The 18273-nt window shown below is 37.9% G+C and overlaps 2 protein-coding genes across 3 annotated transcripts in view; one reads left to right on the forward strand and one right to left on the reverse strand.

The window, feature by feature from the left end:
• NT5DC1 (5'-nucleotidase domain containing 1) overlaps window positions 1-18273 on the reverse strand; it is a 128883-nt gene that overhangs the window by 94736 nt on the left and 15874 nt on the right. The gene's annotated exons all lie outside the window — the stretch shown is intronic.
• COL10A1 (collagen type X alpha 1 chain) lies at window positions 10120-16808 on the forward strand. Its single transcript, XM_064649719.1, has 2 exons — window positions 10120-10258; window positions 14657-16808. The coding sequence occupies exons 1-2, from the start codon at window positions 10120-10122 to the stop codon at window positions 16549-16551; spliced, it is 2034 nt and encodes a 677-aa protein (XP_064505789.1). The 3' UTR covers window positions 16552-16808.

The raw sequence follows: 18273 nt of genomic DNA on the forward strand, positions 1-18273 counted from the left end.
CTGATCCACATTTGCATAAGCTAGCGTAGACCTCTGCCAAAAATATTTTACCTCACAGGCCATTGTGCTGTCATCTTAAATGTAACTAGGTGCTATCAGTCCTTGAGTATAAGATGTTTGCTGAGACTTGGACAGCACTGAAGTACTTTCCTAAACATTAGTATAACTGTGGACAAAACATAATTCCTTTCAGTAGACATTTTAGATACAGGCTCAAAAATAACTGCAAACCCCAAATGTAGTCGTCTCAATCATCATCTTTTTTTGCAGTTGTATGCATGTAAGTATTCAAACTAACTTCCCACAACTACTAGACACAAAAAAGCACATGCATTTGTACATCTGAGGTGTCATACTAGTCCTTCAGGTAACCTAGGAATGAAGGACTCCAAGGACATCATTTTAACAACTTAGGAGAGAGGCTTCTCCCAGGGCTTTGAACAAACAGTGTAAGTCTTCCATCAGAACTGCTGGATGGTAATGTGGCCCATACTATCTTTTCCAGAGAAGAACGGTTTAAAAATACTGGAATTTTAACTTGCTCTCTACTCTTGAATTTGCCAAGTCTCAACAGAAACAGATCCTTTACCTCTATGATTGTTTTCGACTTTTCATTTGCAAAGACCAAGATCCCGAGTTCCCATGAGACCATTTAGCCCTAATTGGAAGATTCATAGGTACTATCACTGTGACAGCTTATAATAAAATTCTCTAGAAACTTTGTTTTCTTAGAGAATATGATCTGAAAGATGATCCAGTAGAAGTTTAAATATTCCAAAGCAGTTTTAGAAAGAATATGACAAAACCATGTCCACTATCCCCATTAAGTTTGTAAAATAGATCTTCCTTTGTCAATGCAAAGGTTTGTCTTATCTTTATTTGGCATTTTTGATCTTTAGAAACTGGTAAAGGTATTAAAATTATCCTATACCATTACTAAATAGCTTTTAAGGTTGACCAGAGATTATTTCACACGTCAAATAAATTCTGTTCATGCTCCTGCCAGGTCTGTTTTCCAGCAGTGTTGACAATTCCTATGTGACTAGCCTAAATATATTTTCCCTTAAAGTGCCTGCAAACTACTGGGGCACAAACAAACAAAACCCCCTGTTCTAAACAACATGAGTGTCTCAAGGATATAGAATTGCATGAAGGCCTCAGAAGGAGAAGTCTGCCAGGAACTTAGCATAGTTCACATAAACATCCTGTGGTCATCAGCACAGCCAAAGGTGGAATCCAACTCTGAAACCCAATACAAATTATGTACACAGAACATACCAGAAAAGATCTGGATTTAGACAGGTTTAAAAAGGAACCAGGAGGCAAATATTCTAGTATGTTAATTTTACTTTCACGTACTAATACGTAGGCAAGCAAATACATCCCACCACAGGTCTATAGACATAGGAAGTCTATTTTCTGAAACAATAAGCTCTCTCTGAATGACCGAATATGCATTCTTGGTGACCTAATATTTCAACAGACAAATAGTGTTATGTTTATGTTCTGAAAAAAGGACAGTGTTTAAAGATGCTCAGCTTTATATAGAAATATTCCAATCTGGTAAATGAAAGGAATTCAATCAAAAAAATAAAATTCCAAATCTCATTCCTCTAACTTCTACTGAATCTGCAGATAAGATCTTCTGTATATAAGGCTTCTTTTTGATTCTACTACATCTAAATCTAGTACTGAAGTTTATGTTCATTCTTTGCAAAAACATGAAGTACCTTTAAAAAAAAGCTAGCATGCAGAATGAGATTGAAAATATAAAGATAGATTTTTGCCTTGTTTACAGTGCAGAAGTAGGTAACCAGATACTAATTGGATAAGTCATGCAATGGCAATAGAGTGATTGAATTGACTCTACCAGATTTAATGTTAAATGTGATGAAATTAGCATAGATACCATATCAAGTAACAGCATTCATTTCAGCTATAGCTTCCCAGATTCTACAATTTTTTTCTTTTTGAAAACTGATTTAGAGCAATCTTTATTCCATAATGTTAAAAAGTCCTCACCTAGTCATCACATATTTTTTTCCTCTGCAGACAAATAGTTATACTAGCTCTCAAATTGGAATCGACAGCTTGTTGGTGGACAACCCAGAGGTTCTACAAGAATTCATCAAGGGAGAGGTTGCATGAGATACCATATAAGTGAGACTCCACATCACAATTTGGACTATGTAACACAGAAAATTACTCTTTCCCTCCTTATTCCATTTTCTATTCCACTTTTACTTTTGTATGCAGCAGAAATACATTAGGCTCTTATCCATTAACTCTGTGGAGATTCTTGCTTCTTTCTCACCATCAGTGGCTGCAGAAGTCACCTATCATCACCTCCAGCAGGAGTTCAGTTTTCAGTTTTGTTTTTTTACCATTTACTGCAGTAACAGTAGGGTCAGCGAGTATCCTCATTGGAGACAGAATGAAGTTTGGTCAGGTCATCTATCATGAGTTTAGGAGTCCCTATCCTTCCAGCTATCTGCATATTTTTTTGTATCAGTAGTTTGGGAAGTATCTATCTGCTCCACTCCATATGAGCCACTTTTATATAACTAACTTTCAATTTTCAAAGCTTTGAACGTGAAAGCTTAATAGTTAAAGTACATAAAAAAAGATCACACTTCACATTCATGTGATTTTCCTCCTACGAAATGCAGGAGGCATTGAGGCTTGTGTTTTGAGTCAGGTAATATGGCAAGTGTCACCTATAAAACTTTGTATCCCAGATGCATTTTCTGTAATAGGAAAAGCTGCCACTGCATTAGCACTTTATTAAAAGGAAGTAATTATGAGTAACTGAAATGAAAACTAGTCCTGTTAATAATCCTCAGGAACAATTAGGCTCCATAGACTCAAGCTTATTTTGCATAAGTGAGAGAGTATAAAAAATCTATATAGACTCATAGAATTGTTTAGGTTTCAAAAGACTTCTAAGATCATTGAGTCCAACCATTAACTCAGCTCTGCCAAGTCCACCACTAAACCTAAGCACCATGTCCATACATCTTTTAAATACCTCCAGGAGTGGTGACTCAACCCCTTCCCTGGGCAGCCTGTTCCAATGCTTGACAACCCTTTCAATTAAGAAATTTTTCCTAATATCTGATCTAAATCTCCTTTGGTTCAACTTGAGGCCATTTCCTCTAGTTGTATAACTTTTTACTTGGGAAGACACTGGAACCCGCTTCAGTGCAACTTCTTTTCAGGTAGTTGTAGGGAGCAATAGGATCCCCCTGAGCCTCCTTTTCTCCAGGCTAAACAACTCCAGTTTCCTCAGCTACTCCTCACAGGACTTGCACCCACCATATGCACATGCACCCACCAAAAGAATTTTCCTAATTTTCAATTTAAATAAATTAAAACAAACCAGCAATATTTAAAATGCCAGACTTAATAAAACAAACAAATATCTTCTTTTTAAAGTGAACTCAGACAACTTTTATTTGTTCTGGTTGTAAAAGTCTGGATTTTTTCCCCCTCCACCTTTGGCACCTGTTTTTAAACATGGTCATTTAAAAACAACTCTTGTGCCAATTGTCCAAACCACAGCAGGTAGTACAGTCGATGAATGAGACTATTCAGTAGGCTGACTACACGCTCCAGTGGGTACACTTGAAAAAGCAGCTCAATTACATCTATTTTTCACCAGCTGTTTGGAAGATTCCCCTAATTATGGGATACTGAAGGAAGCTGCATGAACTTTTTCACCTTTGGGAAAGTAGGAGTGGTTCCCACCCTTATTTTACCCATAGTTTCTACTTTATTCACTGTGGTCCAGGAGAGTCTGACAGAAACCTTGAGTTCAGCAGGCACAGAGGTAGAACAAGATATTAAATAATCTAATAAAAATCAGAGGAAAAAAAGAAACAAGAATTAAAAAAAAAAACAAACACATAAAAATAGTCCTCCCTGAGAAAACATGACTATTAAGCATTTTTACGTTTTTATGTGAATGTTCTTTTTAAACAAGAACATCAAAAACTTATTAAAATAGAGAGAACACTTGCAGTAATTTTTAAAGACAAATTATCTGTTTCATGTGGTTAAAAATCATTTAACACATCCTGTGAAATGATATGGACCTACAGAAAACAAGCCTCCCTCCTTCCATCAATCCCAGGAATGTCTAATTGCATTTTAATCCAAATCGAATTCTTACAGAAAAGCTTCATAAACCATTGTATTGATACAACTGGGAGTACAGTCAATATCAGTCAAAAGGCTGCAAATGAGCAATTCCAGCTAGTTTAAGGCCCCTTAAAATTTTATTTTCCTAAATTCTGCAGAAAGTTAACTGAATACTTCCGCTTTTCCTCCCCATGCAAGTCCTGCCAGATGCAAGTCCTGCTGTCACCTGCATGTTTAAACTTTTATATAGAACTAGTGAAAACACAAAACTTTATATATTTAAACACACTACTTAATCAGAAAAGCATTTGTGGGAGAAAAGATGAATATTATTATATAAAACCAGCTTTGTGTTTTCACTGTCTTGAAACTGATCAGCTTTCAATTAAAGCCACACATCTGACACGAGTTTCAAAACTAAGGCATTCATTTGAACAATACTTGTTGGTTTTACTTTCAGGAGCAAGGGGGGGAGGAATAAAAATACAGGAGAAATAAGGCCAGGCCAGCAGCATACCCAAGGTACTGGAAAATATCTTTTTTAACACCAATACTTCTGTTTGGTATCTTTTACCCTATTACCAGAAATTCTCTAAGACAGGTGAAGATAATCCTAGCTTTATACAAGCATAATGAATGTGGCATAAACAACGCAATGTTGTTAGAAAGCATTCATCAATAATGCTATCTGACTGAGGATTATATCACCAGAAATTCACGTCAGTGTCAAAGCTTTCTCTATGAACTATGTGGAACACATCTCCTTTTGAGGTTTCAGCATGGTTATTCAGTGTCTCTGCAAATTAACTCAGCCAGAATACAACTACAAATATTTAACTGGGTGTCATCTATTTAAATATACTGCTATACTAAATAGAGCTTTTGTGATCAACAGTTACCTGAGCTGAACAGAACAAACTGGTCAGCAGTCAGTTTTGCAGTGCCAGAATAAATACAGACCATCTTTCCATTACTACTTTAAAGGAGGACATTTATTCAACCACAATTACAAGTGTTAAAAGTATAAGGACTTTAAATCTATAAAAAGACTAGTACAGGACTGCAGGAGTAACAGAGTTTGTTTTGGTTTAAAGAGAATTCTTTATTATATCTCAAAATACGTAGGACTGCACAGCCCTGCAGATTATGTCAACAAGCCTCTTAATTACAAAAGACAACATGCATTCTGAAACTCAAAAGAAATCTTATTTATTTTTCAATTAGCAAGGTAAATATTTTCTTCATCAAGATGTTTTCTAGTCCTGTGCAGTCTGAGCAGCTAGTGTTGGAACAGAAAGTACCCTCCATGTAAATACAAAGTTATAATATATAAAAAACAAACAACAACAAAAAACAAACAAACAAAAACCCACCCAGATTTCCCACAGCTATGGAGTTAACAAATTTTCCTGCTTCCAATTCCTTTGGCTTCAGTCAACTGCGAGCAGTAAGAAGCTGAAACCCCTTTGTATTAGTTTTCCCCATCAGGTACAGTGGAAGACTTTGTTCCTCTGTACTTCCATTGAGGGCTTACCTGGCTGCTATCGTGGGAGCATGAAAAGACTTCACTATTGTGTGACAGAAAGGGAGAGAGGACAGTTTTAAATCATGGAGTTGAAATGATTTAGGAGGTTCCAGAGTGTCATAGAGCACACCACAAACTAGGAAACCCAATTATTCCTTTAATTTCATGGCAGGCTTTCAAACTTCTCGTGGAAATTCTTAAGCACCTTTCTTTGAAAGCTTAAAATTGGAGACCGGATAATTCATTTACCAGAGATGGTGCTAGAAGCAACTACTGCAAGGACCTAGCCTAACCTTTTCTGGAGTTTTGCTTCTCAGCTTTCTTTTTTTCTGAGGGGTGCATGAGAAGGACTGGTGCTTGTTTTATTACAATTTATGTTTAATTAAGATGTTCCTCACTTCTCCCTTGTAAGCAGTTGCTCATCATTGGACTCATTCAAGTCACTTTTGAGTAACTTGCAGGATTGTGGTGAAAGTCAGTTCCCATTTCCCAAGCCATGGTGTCACTTCCATGGCACACATGTTTTCACTGACTGTGAGAGTAAGACACTGAAGCAACAAGGGGTTTTGGAAAGCATGTGTAAGTGCATGCTTTCCAACAACATTCAACAACAATCTGAATATCCATTCATCGAATAAGATAAAACACTGCAGACTGCTGCCAATGGCATTAGAGGCTTTGACTTCAGTACCTAATTCATGTGATCCAGAGAGACTCAAAATGGATCATTTTATTGCAGTTAGGCTTAGGGCTTCAGCTATATCTCATCGCCATAACATGTACCATGACTACCTTCACATGGAAAGATGCAGCCAATACACAACTAAAAAGCAAGTTCTGGAGTAGTGGAACGGATTAAATTTTATTCCTGACTATTATGGTTGTGGGACAGGAGGGAGCTAAGACACCTCAATGTGTAAGCAAAGACAACTTTCTAAATGCATAGCTATAAAACAAAAGCATCTGAAGGTTTGTATTTTGAAAACAGGTTTGCAAATAACCTTGTTTAAAATGTGCTATTACTGTAAATAGACACACACAAGTATGTCTATTGCATGTATTTTTGCATGTGCAAATATATACCGAAGCACACCTTTCATATGCACAGTTAGAGCTAAATGCATGTTAGTGCTCTGCCAGTAGGAAATATCCACAGCAACAAGGAAAACATACAAAATCAGTGAACTCCAATTCTGCCTCAGTTTCCCGCACCCACAAAAAACAAAACCTCAAACCAAAGAAGTGGCATAAGATAGCACAATAGGGTGGAGCTCAGGTTAATCACAAGGACAACGGGTTTGCCTGTATATACCTTTTGACCCCACAATCATCCCTATTTATGCAGGGACACACAGAGATTATTCACCTTCCTGCCCAGAAGGAGCCAAGCAGGAAGCGAGGCTGTTGGTCAAATATCAGTGCACATTATTGATGCTTTTGTAACATAAGTGTGCCTGCTTTGGGGGTATTTATGAATTAGGTGACAAATTAGCATGAAACTGTGTGTGCATAAAACTGTTGCCTGCTGTTCTTAACTTTCTTAACCAAATATTGTCAAATTAGCAACAACCACACTTCCCACTGAGGGCTGTATATTTAAATGCTTTAAAAAAATCAAAAGCTATTTTTGGATTTATATGAACCAAAAAAGGGTCTGTAGTTGCGTTTCTTCAAGGAGGAAATAAACTTTATGCCCATATATTTGCTACTTCTGTCAAAAGATAGCAATCCAGTCATTACTGGACTCTTGTTTGAGTTTATAGAGACTAATTTTTTAAATAAAGCAACTTGAAAAGTTACACAAAAAACCTGAGGACAGAGCTTCCTTGTCCAGAAGACCAAAAGGAACTGAATGAACATATGGGGAGTAGAAACGCCATCTCAGACACATGCAAACATTCTCTGAAAATCACTGACTAGGTGATCAGGCATGCAAGCTTATTGGAGAAACCAGGCTTCAGTTGGAAGACCCCTGCAGCAGAAAGGGTTTATTTACAAAAATAGAACATAATGTTGTTTAGAGGATGGCTAGGAAGAAGAATAGAAGAAAAGAACCGTTCAACAATACATTAAATAAATGACTGCAACAGTCTAAGTTAAAACATTAATCCAGTCCTCTAGTAAGCAAAGGTATTAGCACAATTGTAAGCAGAACAGACTTGATGGTCCATTGGTCTCTTTCAGTACAGTAACCTGTGTTCTAGGATATTTGCCATAATACATAAAAGCCAAAAAAGTTGAAGAGTGTGGAATTAAACAAAGACACAAAGCAGGTAAAAATCAGCCCACGTTAACCTGCCATTCCACAGGGTGGCCACATAGTTCAGGGCCACCAGCTCAGTCTTTTGGTTGGAATGGTAACAGGTGTCCCTTCTGTACCTACCTTGCATGAGAACTGACAGTAGTAACTCAAGTTATTTATTAGCATTCCTATAACTCCTACAAGACTGAATATCATATATCAATATAAAAGAAGTCTGCAATTGGCAAAGGAGTTTTAATACACAGATAATTCACATGGAAGTATTTTTGCTGAAAGCAAAGTGCACTATATATTGAGTTCTACAGTTTCATCCTAAATCAGAAAAGTTTGTTTTTGTCTCTTACTTTGTCCTTCAATTTTAAATGACATTTCAGAGTCACAAATAATTCAAGGACTGAAAGTTACTGCCTATTTAGTACTGAACATTAATAAAGTGATGCAGAAACACTGTAAGATTTATTCAAAATCTGTAAGATTTATTCAAAATAAGAAGTCACAATCTGTGGATACAGTCCATTAAGCAAGACTGGTTTAACAAAATTTCTTGACTGCTAAAACTATTATCAAGTTTGAACCTCCAACAGTAAAAACAGCAGTAGTTTAAATTTACTAAACTGAAACTCCCAAACATCAGCCTATATAACGCTTGCAAATTTAAGCAGTATGGATTTCAGTACATTCATCACAACTGGACACAATGAAGCTCTCATTGTGTAAGGTAAGTTTGCGTTTCAAGATTTCATAATATAGAAACATTACATGCATTATCTATGTAGTACTGTACTTCCAGCATCGAAACAGAAGTCTAGAAATATAATGTGAAGATAACAGTCTTCTAAAATAAAAACTACTTAAAAGTAATCAGGTTCTCACACAACACCCTTAGTAACATCTTAATTGATTTTTAGTTCTCCACTAGTATCCCAGTGAACAATTACTCACATAAGTAATCTCCACAGACTTTAGTAGGGTTACTCCTGAAAGTAACAGCTCACCAAAGTTCAAAATGTATAGGTCTTTCCTTAAAACATTTACAGAGAAATTTAAATGATGCACTTCAAATTACCAGCCGTACTTACTAGTTCATGACTTTTCCCAATCACCTTTTCCAAATTACCTTTATCAATTCTAAAAACAGAGGGGCCACAAAATTTTTGAAAAAAACAAGCTATGAGCAATACAATATCATAAACAATAAGAATCCAAGGAAAGAAGAAGAAGAAGGAAAAACCTAACAAAAACCCCCCCTTTACAGAATCTAGGATGACTGCCCAAAATAGCTCCCCCCCACCCCTAAAAAACACACTTATACACACACAGGTAATTACTGCTTACTGATTTTTGGGGAGGAGCTTATGCCCTGCAGTCACCCAACGAAGGGGAAAACCATATAAATACTCAAGGGTGACACTTGAAATTATCAGCTTCTGCTCACTCACCGGTGGCAGAAGAACTCCTCAAAAGAGGAGGATTGACTGCTCTCTCTTACCACTCTGCATTGGAGCTCCACAGCATTTTGGTATGTTATGATTTCATTTCATTCTCTTTGGTTTTAAAGGTAACTTCTACAGGATACCTGCTTTCTGCCTAGGGAGGGAAGAGGATGCTATTTAAGGGCCAGTGACAGCATCCTCACTGCCACTAGGGCTATTTGGAAGGCTACAGATGAGACCCTGGTTTCAAGCAAGACATTGTGGGATTTTTGCCACTGCTGCTGAAGGACCCAGAACTTCATCCTTCATTTGCAATAGCATTAGATAGAGGCAGTAACGTCATGGTAGAGTGTCTATGTATTGGCACTGAAAACTTTCTTCATTTCAGGAGTTTTTGATATATGCAACTCCTTGACTTACTTCTGGAGCTCTAATTTAAATAATCACTGTTTCTGCAGACAGTTGTCTTGAATAGACTGGCATTCATGTAAAATTATTCTTTTCCTAAGAGTGAGACTTGCCTGTAAGCTATCTATACAAGGACTCTATCATTCAAAGTGATACAATACTGATTCCCTTTTTCTTAGAGGATTTTTCACAACTAGTGAGAGCAGATGGAAATAAGCACAAAATAATGTTAGTTTTAATACCAGTATTTTTTAAAAAATCATTTATTTATGCACAAGAAACAGAACTGAACAGCTTTTCTTTACAACAAACTTTTTCTACCCTTTCTAACACAGCACAGATTTGGAAACATGCATTTACAAATATCTTTACTGCTGCTGTTTTGTCTGAACATTGTCCATGGTAGTGATGGATATTTTTCTGAGCGATATCAGAAACAATCCAGCATCAAGGGGCCACATTTTCTACCATTCAATGTAAAGAGTCAAGGTAAGTTTACTATTTTTTCATAATAAACTAACATAATCGTTCCTAGAGGGTCAATACATGAACAACAGCTCTTTGTTTATACTACTTGCATTCAACTTTCACTAACAGTTTAGGTTTATTAAAATAAGGTTATCACTGAAGAAAGAATTTGCAATGACTCTGGAGTTGCCTCCTATTGACAAAGATGCACACCTAACAACTAAAGGCATATAGAGCAGAAACAAAATAACAGCTCCAGATATCATCTTCAATAGTGAGAGTAACACAACATGATTGTGTACATAATTATATACAACAGGCTACTCATCTCCTAATTTCTTGATTCAACACTGAAGTTTCTAGCAACAAATCTGTCACCTACAGTATTCAAGAAGAACTTCTACATATTTAATCATGTTATTACTATTTAAAACAGACCTTAGGTGTGAACTTAAGTTTATATATGATACACACGGGCAAATGAAGACCAGTTTGAAGCCTAGAAAGGCAAAATAAAATGATATATAGTTGTAAAAATGTGACATAAACATCTACATAATTTTTTTCACGAGTGATTTAAGCTCATACTATAATTATCAGACTAATCTCATAGTAATATAACAATTCTAGCTTTATTATTGAAAAAAAAATCTCTTCGTTGCATAAGTCAGTCCTGTGGCAGGTTGCATGTAATACATTACTGCAATACTATACATTGTACCATCTTATTTTTGGTTATCCTCTCTGTCCTTTTAAGTCAAATGGGTGGCTATACCTAGTGTTTGAAACTACTTGAGTTCTGTTTCATTTTTCCATGCTTAGGTCAAACTCTTTTTTAAAAACTTGAAATCAAAGCTTCTGATCAGTACTGTCTATTCAGAATTGTCATTACTAAAATTAAGAGAACTAAATCTTCCTTGTAAACATCCTGCTTTACCCTCTCCCCCGAGAACAGCATTATTTTCTTACAGACAGCATAGGCTATTAAGAATAGCTTTCATTTTTGCTGTATCCCATCTACTTTTAGTTGTAATAATCACACTTGGGCAGAAATGAGGAAACTGAATGAAGGACTTGGAAAATACCATTTGCAAATAAGCATCTGTTCATCAGAAAAAGGACACAGAACAAATCTGGAGAGCAGAACAGTTGCTGCTGAGGGTATTGCATTCACATTACCTTCTTTTAGTAGGTTATGTTTCAGAATAACTCTAGTCTAATCCTACGGACTTACTGCTCATGTGCAGCACACACTGAGTCCAAAGAGATTCTGGTCTCATACCAACCAGCTCCAGCCCCCATGGTCCAGGAATCTCTGCAGTAAGAACCAAGTGAAAGCAGCATGGCTGGGAAACTTACCCCCCAAATGTTCTTCTGAGCTGCACCAAAATACTGTCACAGTTTCATCCATTGCCTTCAGCACAAGGACTTTCTGGAATCCTAACAGCACTCCCAGATCAAATTTAGGTATATGTACATAAACAGCTACTCTGGGGACTTATTAACTAGAATTCTCACTGAGTTAGAAGCTGCATTTCCTCCCTCTCCCCTCATTAACTTTTCATAGTGCTTTTCCATGACTTTATTCAGAATAATTTACATATTTATACTATCTTAAAGTGAAGTACAATATTTACTTGGTTATCCTCTATCATACATGTTCATTTACTCCTCCTCATAGAGAGCTTTTTTCCCCTCTATAGAAAACATTTGGAAAGGGGGAAACCAGCAACAAATTAAGGAAGAATCAGGGTAGACAGGAAATGGGGTGAAAGGGGAAATGAATTGTCCTGAACTAAGTTTTCACTTTATACACTAACATAGTGTAAATAATATGAGTCAAAATTCACATTTAGAATGAGAATGATTATATTAATATCTGAGAAGTGTACAGTGCTGTCCATTTAGGAAAGGTAATAAAGACTATATACTATAACTCAAAAGCAGGAACAGCCTACAGATTTACAGATGTGGGAGTCCAGTCATTCAAAAGTTCTTGACAAATTTTCATTTGGTGAACAAACATCAAAATGGAGGACTGCTATTCTTGAGTATGGAAAACAAGCATCCTACACAGAGTTTTTAGAAGAATTCAAAGACGGAAGACGGTTAGAGAGCATCATTACTAATCATGGAACTGAAATTTTAGTCTAGGCCCAAACTGGTGACTCAGGACAACATTTAATAGTTCATAAGATTTCTGTTGGCAACCAAAGCCTACTAAATCTTCATTTAATTTGATGAAATAGTTTTAACAGTTTTAAAAATCTTGTTCTTGACAGCTCTCCAGTCAGTCAGAATACACTTTCCTTTTCTTTAGGCATTTAGTGTTACCATTTTTTAAAATTACCAGAACATAATTTTTTAATCAGTAGTTCTTTGGCTTGAAATATTTGAAAAGTCAAAGCTGAAAATAATAGTTGAATTAGGTCTGACTATTCAGCAGGGTTTAAATAAGCCATTATTGCAGGTTATTTTAAAGTCTACATACTTAATTCAATACATTTATAGTGTTTGACTGCACTTACAGAATGTATAACAATTTTGCATCAAGGTATGTGCTGAGACATACAAAAGAGTAGCCAACCAATACTTCAATTTTCTTGGTAAAAATCCCATTTTATTAATGGGATCAGCAGTCCTTTCCTCAGAGGAAATATAATTGTCTTTAGACAGCACAATTAAAATTACAATTTTAATCTAAAAGCAGTACAGATTTGAAACAATATAGCTCCTCATAGAAAACTTCTATAACAACATGAATGCTGACAAAGCCTTTATAACCTTATGCAAAAAAGGCAGTACCCACCCACTCTGTGAACCTAGGACTGATATAATTTCATACAAAATATGGTAAAATGCAAGAAAGAGATGCACTCTCAAGCTAAAGTCTGAAGCAATTAGCTACAAAAAAAAGCACCTTCTTTGCTTTCTGTGCATAGGATTTTAACAGCTATCTTGCTTTTTATTGCCTTGAGAAGGATGACATAGGAAGGTGTTCAAAATAAGGCGATATGCATTTGTGCTGATTTTATGCATCAGCAAAAAAAAAAAAGGCACTCTGCACTTTCTTGATAAGAACAATTTCCCTGCTGATAGAGGAAGAAGGCAACCTTGTAGGTCCAATAACAAACCAAAATCAAATGTATTTCATATATGTACCACTAGTATTTTTTAAAATACAATATGTACAAGAATAGTTTCCTCTTTCACCTCATTTTTGTTTCAAGACTAGCCACAGATTAGAAAATGCAATTTATTATCTAAGAGACAGCCAAACAGCCATTGCATAAACTTTCATAGATGTGTATATATATACACATATATAATATATATATACACACACATAAACTGCTCTTTTTGTGAGAGATTGAAAGGCAAATTATAGCTGATACAATTTTTGATCAATTAGCAACCTTTTCTAAATAAGCATTAAACAGAATATGTTGCCATTGTAAAAAACAGAATCCAGGCTCTTTTTGTATCCTTCAGTTTTTATTTTAAAATTACTTCTTAAATTAACATTCATCATATGTATGTCATTTTGTTCTATAATGCTGCCAGTTCCTGCAAACTACTAAAGCAGTCTTACAATATCCATATTAAAGTTGTATGTCATGTCCCACAAATCAACATCCTAATTCCAATGTGAAACTGCAGACTCATCCAAAACATGCAGAAAACTAAGCAGTGAGCTTGTTTGTTTATTTCTGTTTGTGACATTTGGTTAAGTGGCTCCACCTGCTGTTTTGATAACTAAGAAAATGAAGTATTATTAAAAATCAAACCAGTGCCAGAATTCTGACAGCAGTAAAAGAAATTATCAGTTGCGACATTGCCATTGTGTAAAATTTTTTGACAGACATAAGTTTTTCAGACAATATTTGAAAACACAACATTACATATTTACAAAAGAACTAGAATCATAGCCCACTTTTGGAAGTAGGGGGCAGAGAAGGACAAAAATCTCACTACTTAAATGTAGCACTAAGTAGTTTCAGAAAAGCTGCTACACCTGCACAGAAAGCTTTCCGTGGTTTCATTCATGATGACAAAAGTCTGGTGACCCGCTACACCTGTTCCCTGGTTGATTTTTTTTTCCCCTTACTTAATAGTTTGCATCTACTTGCACAGCATTTTTTAAGCTCTCTATCTACCCTAAACGTATTTAAGCAAAAAAATAAAAAAATAAAAAAAATTCTAGAGGCTTTGTAGCTCACATTTCCAACAAATTTGCAGTCGTTACTTTTAAGAGCTCTGAAACACTTTTCCTCTGAATGTCAGGTTCTCAATGACCAACACTAGTTGAAACTCGACTTCTACAAAGTTCAAGTTAACCTTTCATGCATTTCACTAGTGCTCCATGCCTGCAAATATGTTACAGATGCCCTGCTTGATCTGCTTTCCTCTCTCTCACAGGTGTGCAGGTAAGGGGGGAACAAGGACCCCCTGGTCCCCCAGGCCCTGTTGGACCAAGAGGACAACCAGGTCCTGCAGGAAAGCCAGGATTTGGAAGTCCGGGTCCCCAAGGCCCCCCTGGTCCCCCAGGACCACCTGGATTCTCTGCAGTCGGAAAGCCAGGTGTGCCAGGTCTACCAGGAAAGCAAGGAGACAGAGGACTAAACGGTGAGAAAGGAGAACCTGGACCTGTTGGACTCCCAGGAGCAAGAGGACCACAAGGACCCCCCGGCACTCCTGGCCCCGCAGGACTGTCTGTTCCTGGCAAGCCAGGACCACAAGGCCCTCCAGGTGCTCAGGGGCCAAGGGGCCTCCCTGGTGAGAAGGGAGAGCCAGGTATCCCTGGTATAAATGGACAAAAGGGAGAAAATGGATTTGGCATTCCAGGCCGCCCAGGTAGCAGGGGTCTTCCAGGCCCACAGGGACCCCGGGGCCCCCCTGGTCCTACTGGAGTAGGGAAGCCTGGTGAAAATGGTCTTCCAGGTCAGCCAGGTCTGAAAGGTGACCGAGGTTTTCCAGGTGCACCTGGGGCGGCTGGTCTCCCTGGTCCCCAGGGTCTCCCAGGTGAACCTGGAGAAGCTGGCATTGGCAAGCCTGGGCCAATGGGACCACCAGGAGCAGCAGGCATCCCTGGAGCCAAGGGACATCCTGGACCTGCAGGCTTGCCTGGATCCCCAGGTCTTCCAGGTTTTGGAAAGCCAGGATTACCAGGGATGAAGGGACACAGAGGGCCTGAAGGTCCTCCTGGCCTTCCAGGACTTAAAGGAGACCAAGGCCCAGCTGGTGTGCCAGGAGAACCAGGGCCAGCTGGGCCACCAGGGAACATGGGCCCTCATGGACTCAAGGGTTTGCCCGGTGAGAATGGCCTCCCTGGGCCCAAAGGTGACATGGGCCCTGCAGGCCTCCCAGGATTCCCAGGGGCCAAGGGGGAACGAGGCTCACCAGGAGCAGAGGGAAAACCAGGATATCCAGGTGAGCAGGGTCTTGCTGGTCCTAAGGGACAGCCAGGTCTCCCAGGTCCAAAAGGTGACATTGGCCATGCCGGGCTACCTGGATTGCCTGGTCCAATGGGTCCACAAGGAGCCAAGGGAGTGCCAGGGATCAATGGAGAACCAGGCCCCAGAGGGCCTTCAGGAATACCTGGGATCAGAGGTCCCATTGGCCCCCCTGGTCTTCCAGGAACCCCTGGTGCGAAGGGTGAGCCAGGAGCACCAGGACTGCCAGGCCCAGCAGGTATTTCCACAAAAGGCTTAAGCGGACCCATGGGACCACCTGGACCCCCTGGGCCTAAAGGCAGCACTGGCGAGCCTGGCTTGCCAGGCCCCCCAGGGCCTCCCGGTCCCCCCGGCCAAGCTGTAATCCCACAGATGCCCGAAGGCTACGTTAAAGCAGGAGAGTCTCGGGAGCTATCAGGAATATCTTTCATAAAGGGAGGAGTGAACCAAGCTCTTACAGGGATGCCAGTGTCTGCTTTCAGTGTCATCCTCTCAAAAGCCTACCCCGCAGCAACAGTCCCCATCAAATTTGATAAAATCTTGTACAATAGGCAGCAACACTATGACCCCAGAACAGGAATCTTCACCTGCAGGACCCCTGGACTGTACTATTTCTCCTACCATGTACATGCAAAGGGAACAAACGTTTGGGTCGCACTCTACAAAAATGGTTCCCCCATCATGTACACCTATGATGAGTACAAGAAAGGATACCTTGACCAAGCTTCTGGCAGTGCTGTCATTGATCTCATGGAGAACGATCAAGTATGGCTCCAACTGCCCAATTCAGAATCCAATGGTCTCTACTCCTCTGACTATGTTCACTCTTCTTTCTCAGGTTTCCTGTTTGCTCATATCTAAAAACATACCACTTAGCCTGTCCTGACACACTCCCCTTCAGACCATTGTAACTGGGTGCCGATTTGATTTATCGTTAGCACTTTGTTGCAGCTTCAATGTTGCAACAGTAATAGAGGAGGCAGTGAGGAGGTGGAGAGTGGTTCAAACTTGGTAGAATAATATTGTATGTTTTTAGACATTTGTCATAAAAAATTTGTTTCAAATGATGATCAATTGTCTGACTAAATGCAACATTAAAATTTTATGAATTAATATAATGCACTAGCCTCTCTCTTTTTTTTTAAAAGGAAAATCAGAATTTGTAACTATCACTTCTCATAACACATAAAGGATTCTAGATCATACTTCACTACGCTTGAATTAACTGAAGGTATTTTATTCAAAGTAAACGGTCTCAAATACACTGCAGTCATCACAACAGCTGAATAATATACTTCAGGAACATTCTGTGGCCAGCTTCATCTTTAAGCTATCAAACGGGACTCAAGAATAACAACTCTAATACAGTGCACATCATGTCACAGTTTTCATTTAGTTACACTGTTCTTATTAATGAATAAGTACCTCGGGGAAAGGTAGATTTACAAATTATTGCATATTACTGGAGATCTAAGACTTTCACAATACGAAAAAGCAACCAAATTGAAACCTTGAAATCCACTTAACTTTCTTTGATACACATTGCTGCAACAAACTAGTTCAATATTTTTATATCTCCTAATATTCTGCAAAAATAGAATATTCAGAGTACTGTAAAATAACTCTCACAAAATCCAAATATTAAGAACATATCTTCACAAGCATGCAGACACTTACAATATCAAAGCAGATTTACCACTTCAAAACTGGAGATAATCCTTGCCCTGAATTTCCCTGAACTGTTAATTCCTTTAAAAAACAATAGGGTGGGGAATATATTTTACTTATTTGGCAAATTTATCAGACGATGGCAGTAATTAGCCAGCAGACATAACCATATTTACCATATCTACATACACTCATGTCTCATAAACATTAGACAGTTCATTAATGTGTTATGGTACTTCATAAAGAGTATATGGCATAAAGTAAGTTGGTTTATAATTATGAAACCATTATAATTTGGTCGCACATTTCTTCCAATTACCAATTACCATTCATGTGCTTTAAAAGTATCATATACATCAAAACCTTATGAACTCTTAAAACTACTATAGTTAGCTTTGTTTTTTTTAAACAGAAGCTTTTAATCACCTGCACTAACAGTATGTAGGCCTGTGTTTAAAAATTTTGTGATATTACTATTTCTCCATGAAAGCAGAACCTGAAGCTTGTTATGTTGTGTACATTTGAAATCAGCAATTTCCTAAGTACTTGATAATATGCTGGGATTAATAAAAAAAAGTTAAGATAACTTTTGCTTGATCCGTCATTAGCAAAGCTATGTAATGTTTTGGAAATTCTAAAGACCTACCAAAAAAGTAACTTGAAGAATTTTTTTTTCTCCTCTTATTAAATACTGCTGGATAAGGAAGACTGTGGTTTAGGCTATACTTCAGTAAAATAATAAATGCTTGAATAAAGAATGCAACATGACATTTTAGCAGTCAAGGGGGCGTAGGCAAGCAAATTAGTCCTACTATTATAAACACTACACACAAACGTTTGTGTGGAAATAATACAAAGAACAGTATCACAGTTTATAAATTGCAACCATGTAACACTTTTCTTTCAAGCCAAAAT

The sequence above is a fragment of the Pseudopipra pipra genome, chromosome 3 (genome assembly GCF_036250125.1).
Source record: "Pseudopipra pipra isolate bDixPip1 chromosome 3, bDixPip1.hap1, whole genome shotgun sequence".
Lineage (NCBI taxonomy): Eukaryota > Metazoa > Chordata > Aves > Passeriformes > Pipridae > Pseudopipra > Pseudopipra pipra.